Source organism: Pinus tabuliformis, chromosome 3_1 (assembly GCF_031772625.1).
Source record: "Pinus tabuliformis cultivar Carrire ecotype Pingquan chromosome 3_1, CPIR1, whole genome shotgun sequence".
NCBI classification, from domain to species: Eukaryota; Viridiplantae; Streptophyta; class Pinopsida; order Pinales; family Pinaceae; genus Pinus; species Pinus tabuliformis.
In genome coordinates, this window is record NC_142301.1 from 778,989,124 (window position 1) to 778,999,936 (window position 10,813).

At 30.6% G+C, this 10,813-nt stretch overlaps 1 protein-coding gene across 1 annotated transcript; it reads left to right on the plus strand.

Moving 5' to 3' along the window:
- The first annotated feature begins 273 nt into the window (after positions 1-273).
- Positions 274-2,018, plus strand: LOC149189711 (uncharacterized). Its single transcript, XM_089413273.1, has 3 exons — positions 274-519; positions 1,009-1,138; positions 1,247-2,018. Exons 1-3 carry the CDS (start codon positions 366-368, stop codon positions 1,926-1,928), a joined length of 966 nt encoding a protein of 321 aa, XP_089269399.1. The 5' UTR covers positions 274-365; the 3' UTR covers positions 1,929-2,018.
- The last annotated feature ends 8,795 nt before the right edge of the window (positions 2,019-10,813 follow it).

The following is a 10,813-nucleotide window of genomic DNA, read 5'->3' on the forward strand; positions in this document are numbered from 1 at the left end:
CTCCAAATCCTGCCGGCACAAGGGAGGCCATCAAATGTCGTTACGCTAGCTAATGTACAGAGAATATTAAAACAGTCTCCTTCGTACAAGGCCTCCGGGATATTTTCGGCAATGGTAAAAACAGATCCTTTCAAGTCCTTTCCTCTCTGTTTGGCGTATCTATAGATCTTGCGAATCATGAGCGTACAAACTCACGGGCTACTTATCCCGTGCAGATTGCTATAAATGGCGAACGTCAAGATGACCAACGGGACATTCGAAAGATGGGCTTCCTTTAAGGGGACAATCGCCTATCATACAGACATTTATTCAGTTACATGAATTTAGGAAGCGAGGAAGTTATATAGTTTTGTCGTCCCGCTTTAATGGCGAATAGAACCTGGCGGGGAGCTTCTGATGTTGAATACGAGGAAGCGGAGACGAGGAAGGGTCCCTGGACTGTCGAAGAGGATATGCAGCTTATTGGGCATATACGGTTACATGGGGAAGGTCGCTGGAGCTTTCTCGCCAAAGCAGCCGGTATGTCCAAATTTAGTTCTGTCAACACAAACATTGATTATTTAGCGTTAACGTCATTCGACTCTATGTTGATCGCAGTTTCTGGAAATATTTGGGAATGTGATTAGAAACCTCAAACAAAATCCAATAATGTTAATTGTTTGACTTCTGTGTTATGATTCTTAAATTCAGAAATATTTCTGGAATCTGCAATTCACATGTGGATGCTACCAAACTATTCTCAATTTTTGCATATGGTAGAAGGCTAATCACCATTTGTTTATGAAGTTCAGGTGCAATTTAAGTTCAAATCTAATATTACTAAAAGAGTGAAGATTCATTTCATTCTTTTTCTTCAAATTTAAAAATATTTTGCACTAAAATATTTTCAAAATATGCAATCAAATAATTTTTTTTAACTGCAACTTGAATTCTTAAATTATTCAAAAGCTGAACGGTGTGGATTGCATTCTTAAATTATTCAAAAACTGAACGGCGTGGATTGCATAGGACTCAAGAGAACTGGCCGGAGCTGCAGGCGGAGGTGGGTTAACGGCCTCCGGCCTGATCTCAAACGCGACAAGATTTCTCCTGAAGAAGAACGCTTGATTATGCAACTCCATGGCCGTTTGGGCAATAGGTATAGAACATATACTCATCATGCAATGCAATACAATACAGTACATAGTTGAGTTTCTGATATTTCGTACACATGGCTTCCTAAATATATGCATATTCAAATGGTCAGGTGGTCCGACATTGCAAGGTGTTTACCTGGAAGGACAGACAACGAAATCAAGAATTACTGGAGAACTCGAATCAAGAGAAAATTGAATCTACAAGTTGAGAGTAGCAGCGGCTGCATGGATGCAGAAAACTTGGTACATTTTGAACGTTCAAAGGGCTTTTGCTGCTTTCCAACTTCATCTCAGACAATGGCCGACATTCACAATACAGAGCCTTTGACTAGCGTCCCAGCACAAAATGCTGACACACCAGTTCAGAAAAACCCAAATTCACGTGTACAGGATGATATTTTGCCACAGGTAATTCCGAGTACGGAAGGAAATTGTGAGTCTGAATTGAAAGAAGAAATTCATGGTCCTCAAATCAATGATGACGGGCAAGGAGGCGGAGCTTTGCAGGAACATTTCGAAGGATCACACGACCATCTGTTTGAGGACATGTTACCTTACAACCTTTCAGTAGGTTCTCTTTTAAGTCTGCTATATTCTTCTGATTTCTACGCAGATGGCGTCACTGAATATGGCCAAATACCAGCTTCTTCCTATATGGTGGCGTCCCGGGAGGCCTTTTCAGATAGTGAGGCTTACTTGAATCGTTACTCTGATGTACTGTGGAATATGGATAAAGAAGATGACTGCTTCAATGGCAGCAAACATTCCACGTCTTCGAGTGAAAGACCATGAGTTTGAGGGAAATAAAAGAGCAGCCTGGAAGATGGATTTTGTTTGTTCCGTTTAGGTTTCGCTCACATCACATTCGTTTGGATAGGTCACAACGCCAATTTTGACCGTCAACATCACGCTTATTTTGGGTTGCTTTGTAAACAATTATTTTGAAATAGTTTAATGTATGTTAGCACTGTATAATGGAATAAGTAACGCAGAAGGATTGGTTATATTTGTAGTGCGTGTATAACGTTAGCACTGTATAATGGAATGGTCGATAATGCACAAGGATTGGTTATATTTTTACCGTGTAACATGGTAATAATTTCCAATTTGACTGGGAAAAAATCTACTCTCAAATTTGACATGTAAAAAAATTGAAAATACATACCTTACAAATTAAAAAAAAAAATGGAAAAAAAGACCATTATTTTCTTCAATATTGATTTTATTGGACTCTTCAAAATTCAATACTAAAATTTGGAAAAATATATATTACAATTTTTTAACAGAATGAAATAAAAAGCGAAAATCATGAATTCTCTAATATTCACTCTTACCCCTTGTTTGGGATAGTTTAAAAATAATCTCTCACCCCTTGTCTAGGATAGTTTAAAAATAATTAGAAATACAATGTATTAAATTTACTAATATTATAAAATGGAAAAAATGTAAAAATAAAATTTGATGATATCAATAACAAAATTTAAAAAACTAAAATTCAATCTAAAGAATAAGATAAAAATATCAAAAATAAGTTTCAGATAATATCCATATATTAAAAGAATTATGCTCTAAATATTAAATACATTTATATAAACTTACACAATATTAAAACTATTTATAAACCTAACCATCTGGTTATCTGATATAATTTTGTTCAACAATAACACAATTGAAATAAAAAACTAATTTTTTTCTTACTTTTTCGTTAAAAATGGAAACCTGTTAATCAAATCCTGCACCAATACTCTTGCTCATTATTTCATAGTAAACCAGCTCTGTTGGAAAAGAGATAAAAGACTTTGAGCACTTCAGATTTTAGTAAACAAATTAGTCCCATTTTGCAATTTTTTTAAGACAATATTGGGTACCAAATAACAATGACATATTATCTAAGTATCTATCTGAATTAGGGAATTTTAGTATTTTTATATCCATTGTTCACTGTTTCATAGTGAACCAGCACGGTTGGAAAAGAGGTAAACGACTTTTAGAACTTCAGTTTTTCGTTACCGAATTGCCCCCTTATCCAAAAATATATTTTGTACCATAAGGACAATGGCATATTGTCTTAATATCTAACTAAATTAAGGAATTCTAATTTTATGATTTTTATATCAATCAATTTTTATAGTATTTGTATATTAATTAAATTCAATATAATAATTATAGTGTGTAATATTTAAAATAAGATGTTACATTTAAGATTTTTTTTACAAAATATTAAATATTTGCATAAAAAATATTTTTGTTTCTTTTTTCTATTCAATTATTAAATTAATTATATTATATAAAGAAAAATCGATAATTATTTATATTAATTTTTTAACGAAATTTTAATTAAATAAGTGTATATGTAGTGTTGTTATTTAATACTTATTTTTTATACAAAAAGTAATTAATAGTATATTTCTCTTAATTAAAATAAAAAGAATATTGTTTAAACTTGGATAAAAAATATAAAAAACATTTACAAAATATAATGAATAAGAAAAAATAAAACAAAAAACCAAAAATAAAAAAGGAGAAATATAAAGAAAAAACCAAATTTAATGGAAAATAAAAAATATAAAAACAAAATTTAATAAGCTATTGAATAATGAAAAATATATTTATATTCATGAATAAAAACAAATATTATTTACTGATAATAAACTTTATCATTTAATAAATAAATAAATAAAATAAACCATACAAATTTGCAGGTTCAAATTGTGCTTATTTACGAACATATTTGCAAGTTCGAATTGTGCTTAATTGCAAAAGTAAAAAGAGACGATAGGTAAAACCATTCATATTTCCAAAAGGCTTATTTCTGTATTGCTTATTTTAAATATAACTTTCTTAGTGAAATACTTCAATTAAAACATCATAGGAAAGTGGTATTGGTTGCATCTAAGTTATCCCTAACTTATGTTTAATCTTATTGTTATAATTTGTGCTTGGTTTCATTGTTATAACAAGTAGTGATATATAATCAGCATAGATATGATTATATTTAGGTAGATAGGCTTTTCTATGTATCAACACAGTCGTCAACATTTTCATATTTTCATTCTCGTTCTCGTTGAGACATCTGGCATGGTTTCCTAGTCGACATCTGGGTATAGTCCTGATTGACATCTGTGCACAGATTTTAAGTCACCCAGTGAAGATTCTGAAGGGCATGACGGTGCTCCAAGCCTGCGAGTTAGCGGGGATCGATATCCCTTGCTTCTGCTATCATTCCGGCCTCTCTATCGCTGGAAATTGTCATATGTGTCTCGTCGAGGTCGAGAAAAGTCCCAAGCCCGTGGCATCTTACGCCATGCCTGCGCTTCTTGGTAATTTATTGCTTTCGCCCTTTTCCCTTTGGTTTCCTCCAATCCCCAAGCTGTTAAATGCTGTCGAAGGATATGAATTTGAAGGATGTTGATTTTGGGGTTTAAATCTCAGGCATGAAGATAAAGACTGATACTCTGATGGCGAAAAAAGCAAGGGAAGGGGTGATGGAGTTTCAGTTGATCAATCATCCGCTGGATTGTCCACTCTGTGACCAAGGAGGGGAGTGCGATCTGCAAGATTAGTCCATGGCTTTCGGATCGGATCGCGGGCGTTTCGTCGAAACAAAAATATCCATGGTGGATAAGAATCTCGGTCCTCTCATCAAGACTGTCATGGCCAGGTGTATTCAGTGTACAAGGCCTGGTATCCCAATCCCATTCCCTGCCACGCTAGGTCAATTTGATTGAAGTTACAAATAAACCTACACTACCTCTGATAGAACCACGAGGCAAATTTTACTATAGTCATTCTTACAAGTATTCATTGTTTTTTGTTCAAGAAGCATTACTTCTTCAATCATACATTCCCTTTTTTAATTCCTTTTATTTGAAACCAGTTTACTTCAATATTGTTTCATGTGAAATTGAAAGTCTTTGGGGACATTTTAAAGTCTAGAGTTTTTCAATGTTCGTAGATTTTGTCTCATATCCGTTTGGAACGGTTTCACAATTTGTTGTTTGCATGGTTGTTAGTTCCAATCCTAAATGATAGAATCTAACGCAATTACAATTTGTTGTTTGCATGGTTGTTAGGTCCAATCCTAAATGATAGAATCTAACGCAATTAGGTATTTTTTACCGTGAACACAGGCCCTTCACTTTTATATATGTCCAAGCTGGTTACGCCGATAGGCTTTCCTATGCATCAACACAGTCGTCAACACTTTCATTCTCGTTGAGAAATCTGGCATGGTTTCCTACTCGACATCTAGCTATAGTCCTGCTTGACTTCTGTGCACAGATTTTTAGTCACCTTATAATATTTATTATTTTGAGCCAAAATACAGTTCTTTCAATTTAACATTTCTATTGGTCTCTCTTTGCACCTTTTGAAACAATTGCTAGTTTATATTTTTTGTTATTTAAAATTTTTTAATATTTATTATTATTAAAAATACTTATTTTTAATAATTCAATAAATCATATATATATATTTATTTTAATAATTTATAATAAAACATATATTTACTTTATTATAAACCAATTTATGATAATTTAAAATATTTTATCATTTTTTACATAACCATCGCAACTATGTCTCATCATAATCACATTCTCCCACCATTAAATATTTTATAATGATAAATACAAATATTCCTCTCATTTAATCTCTCGATCCATAGCATTATCTTTATTAATATTAAATTCTTATTTTTCTCATTCTCGAGCAGAGAAAACAATAATATTCAACTCTCCCAATAATATTCTAGGTTTAATTGATCTCACATAATGAGTCGTTATCAGTCTACAATGGCATTGAAGTCTTTTAAATATAGTAGATCATGATGATAATCTTCTCCCTAAGATGTTTGATTCACTGGTTGTAGGATGTGATGAAATGATGGATCAATTCTTGCTCCCTAGTAAGCATATTGTAGAGATTATAAAAATATAAATATGTTCGTTGAATAACAATTTGAGGTTGATAAGATTGGAATAGCATATTATATTTAAAAGGAAAAAAAAATTCTCCATATTTAAGTGGTTGTCATAACTACTATAAGAAAAATATCTTTAAGATGTTCACTACAATAGGGGCATTCCAACTTTAATGAAGAATTCCAACATTACCAAAAACCAAGTATGTGATGCTGATTATGATTCAAAAAATATATAATATTGCTGACCTCCTCTTCTTTGTCTAAGATTTGTTAAATTTGATAGTGAAATGGAGAAGATATTGCAGAAATAAGATAGAATCCCTATGATTGAAGAAGATAACAACTTAGACATGTTATATTCATTTCTTTAATTCTATGAATTTAATAATGAATTGGATTAAGACATTAGAGAAGAAGAGTTTGATAGTATATTTACAATTAAAAAAATGATAAATAAAACACACTATCATTATTCCTACACTTTTCTAAATTTAATGAGGTAATAATAAAAGAAATAGATAGATAAGCCTTTCAAAATATTAAATAATTACTTTTCATTTCATTAAGAATGTGAAGGTCATAAACAAGTATATGGATCCCCTCCCATGTCAACCCTTCTTAAAATTATATAAGATTAAAAAAAAAGTACAAAGTAGAGGGAGTCCATGTCATGGTTAAAATAAATCAATGCTTACAACAATCGCTACATTAAAATTTTAATAATAAAGCACTAGCATAAAATTGTTATGACACGACCCATAAATATTAAATTGTGATAACAGGAAACTAAACTCTTTCTTTCACTTATACTTGCACTAGCATAAAATTGTTATGACACGACCCATAAATATTAAATTGTGATAACAGGAAACTAAACTCTTTCTTTCACTTATTAGCAAGTATAAGCCATTTTAGCTAGAAGAAAATACAATGATAGACCTTGATGCATCAAATATTCACGTATATTATATAAATTTAATTTTCAACGGATAACAATCACATGAATAGGAATATAATGATTTTCTAGTTACCTAATCTATGACACATGCATGGAATCATGTGAGGACAAGGAGCCAAGCATAATTAAATATTTTGGCAATATTTTGATTTTTCTATATTGGAAAAGGTAATACCTTGACCAATGAAGCTATAATTTATAATTAAAGCTATTAGTAAATCAGTTATAATTCTTAATATAGAAAGTATATTATCATACTAAATATGAAAGGTACAATACATAGTTCACCTTTTTAGATAAGAACTATATACATGATGACATGACCTAACTTCCTTTTTTTTTTTGCCTTTTTTATCGTATGAATGAAAATTAGTTAATGTAATCCTTTAAATGATGAGGTAAGATTGATTATTGTGGTTATGAATGATGAGGTAAGATTGATTATTGTGGTCATGAATGAAATATATGGTTGGGAAATTTTCATTGTGCTTTTATGCGTTACATGGTTTTTTTTGGTTTTCACCCCACATAATCATCTTATTCTAAATTTCATTTAACCATTTCTAAGTTTTTTTTAAATATTTTCTATTCAATGTGATTAAAAAGAGAAAATGCGTTCCTAACTACAGTACAAGTATGCTATTATTAATATACATTTTGTAAAACTTAGGTTAGGTAAGTTATCTTTTTAATAAACTCAACTAATTTTCTAATTTGACTAATCAAGCTCAAATTTTCCTATTTACATGGTTAACCATTTTCAATTTTTGTAGAACTCTTTTTTATTCAGGTAAGCCGTAGTTTCTATAAAAACAGAAAGTCAATCTTCATATGAACTTTTGAGTTTAGCTAAGTTTTGGGAGTCTCTATGAACCTTCATGTTTCCATTTTTCCAGTAATATTGACAATTTAATATTCCTTATACTAGTTTCAAAAGCTTAATTTGCATATTTTTCCCACATATTCATTGATATTCATGGATTATTTTTATCACTAAATATCTAAGGATTTTAAGATTCATTGAGGGGAACTATTCCCAAGAAGGTGCTAGTTGTTTTTCCCCAAAAGTGAGAACTATGATGGTCTCCAACCACCAAACATTAACAACTGGCACTAATTTTTGAATTCATGAGAAATGATTATTGAGTCTTCTTTTTCTAACATGTTTTCTCATCAATATGATTGAATGTTAAAATTTGTAAATTTATCATCCAAGCTCATCACTTTTAGGGATCAATCGTTGTTCAAGTATTCAAAAAAAAAACAAATTATACCAAAATTTCAAAGATATACCAAAATTTCAAAGATGTCTCATTTGCAACAACAAAACCTATGATTTTATGCTCGGATACCAAATGTAGGGTTAAATATATATGATATGACCACAATTGGAGATATATATGAGATGATACGTGCATGTAATGTGTAAATGTATATGTAATAAGGTTGTCCTAATATAGAGATCATTTATATATAGAGATAATTTGGGAAAATATATATATAGTGATCATGTAGACATTATTGAGGATATGAAATTTGTGATGTATGAATGTATTTTGATATATGGAGGAGGTTCTCCTATTCGTTAAGGAGTTATCATGTTCTTGATCGAGTTATCATGTTCTTGATCTCTCTCATCTCTGTTGGAGTTGTGCTCAATGCTCATATTTATGTGCATGGTGTTTACTTCAAGTTTCTTATGATATTTTGGGTATTTTGAGCATAAGAGATTATGGTGGTTTTCTGGTAAAGGAATAAAAAGAAGAATTCATTGAGCTAGAAGAGAAAAGGAGGAATTTGTTACTTAAAAAGGAAATTTCCTAGAGACTTTAAAATAGTTCACCCTTTAGCTAGAAAAATTAAATGAGAATACAATTATTTTTCATTAATTTACAAGCCACACGAAAAATAGTAATATTATGTTGAAAGTGGAAATCAATGATGGATTTGTGGTCATAATATTTGAAGATTGATCCATGGTGGTAGAATAACATTCCAGTATATATTAATAGTAGAAAATTGGACCACTATAGTAGAGGTGGTGAGGATGACTTCCTTCATTCCCAATTTTTTTTAGTAATGAAGATAATGCTGATGTAATGAGGAACATCACCAAGTAGGAGATTTCATCTATTCTTCATAGTTTTTAGAGGGAGAAAATATCGAGCTCTAATGCATTGCTTATTGTGTTGTTCCTAAGGTTGTCTAATTTGCTTTAGGATGGGTTGTTGAGGGTTGTAGAGGAATCGAGAAGCTCGATGAGGGTCTTTGCAAATTTTAATACCACTTTTACTACGTTGATTTATAAGTATCCTACTCCTTTTGGCGTATATAGGCTTATTTCATTGTGTAACTACATATACAAGATAACTGTGAAGATTATTGCTAGGAGATTTAATATGTTTTCCTCTAAGTTTATTTATCCCTAACATTTTATTTTTCTTGAGGGACGAGAGATTAATGAATTGATTATAGTGCCTCAAGAGATTCTTCATTAAATTAAGAGTAGGAATACCAGATAAATATTAGTAAATATTGATTTAGCCAATACTTATGATAAAGTAAGTTTGTTGTTTTTGTGGTTGATGCTAATGCATTTGGGGTTTTGTATATCTTTTGTGAATTGGATAATGAATTGTGCTTCCTCTATTTCTTACTTTGTCATGACTAATGGATCTACTTCATATTTTTTTAAGCTTGAAAGAGGTTTAAGACAAGCATATACTCTTTCTCCTAGTATAGTCTTGATTGATGAAAATATAAGTGGTTTTTTTAATGGGTATAAAAGTTGGGAATTATTTATATCTTTTCCATCTACTATTTATGGATGATAATCTATTTTTATGTTATGCATCAAGGAGGGACATTACAAAGCCTAAGAATATTATGGAACTATATTGTATTGCTACATATATACTATTAAAGATTAATAAACACACAATCTCATAAAGGGGATTGAGGATGAATAGAAGGCCTTATTTTTCACTTTATTTCCATACAAACAAAGCAATTTGAATGATGATATAAAAAAATTAGAGTTTATTTTTAAACCTAGTGGTTATCTAAAATTAGGTTACCAATGGTAAATAGCTAAGGTCATGTTGTAGCTAAAATTACTCTTTAAAATTTTGCACTTTCTCCAATTTTCCTAGCTTTGATTCCTCTATGTTTCCTTTAAGCCTCTTCTTATGCACAAACCTCATCATTGTGATTTTATTTAATCTTGTCATAAATATGTTTACCTTCTTTCATTAATCAGTTTGCATTATTTCTTGTTGAGACATTAATTATTTCTTGTGATCAATCCATTACAATAATTTCGATAATTCTAATATATTATTTTCATAATAACCATCAAATTTACAATTATATATAAAATTATGTTTATTTCTCTAATAAAATATATCTGAAAATTTATTATAATATATTAAACCATCCATCCAAATAATACTAAACATAATTTTAGTAGAAACATAATTTCATTACATCATGTTATTATAGAAATAGTTTTATTACATCATGGGGATGAAATAATTGGAAAGGGTATACATTTATAATGGGTAAAAATAAATATTACCCTAATTTCTTATTATTATTGTCAATATTCTATACATATACCCTAAACCTCGTACATGTTTGTCGAGAGAAGCACTACAAACCATATTGCGTAATGATTTAAGTGAATATATGAAAACCTAAAATAGAAATAAATTATCTATGAAAGCCGCGTGGATGGTTTGGATTGTATGGAGTTAATGCAAAATAATGAAGAAGGATAGGGAAGCCGAGCAATTATTG

Coding starts and splice junctions, on each gene's coding strand:
- LOC149189711 (XM_089413273.1), top strand. CDS start 366: ATGGCGAATAGAACCTGGCGGGGAGCTTCTGATGTTGAATACGAGGAA. Junction 520..1,008: donor CTTTCTCGCCAAAGCAGCCG/GTATGTCCAAAT, acceptor TGGATTGCATAG/GACTCAAGAGAACTGGCCGG. Junction 1,139..1,246: donor CATGGCCGTTTGGGCAATAG/GTATAGAACATA, acceptor TCAAATGGTCAG/GTGGTCCGACATTGCAAGGT.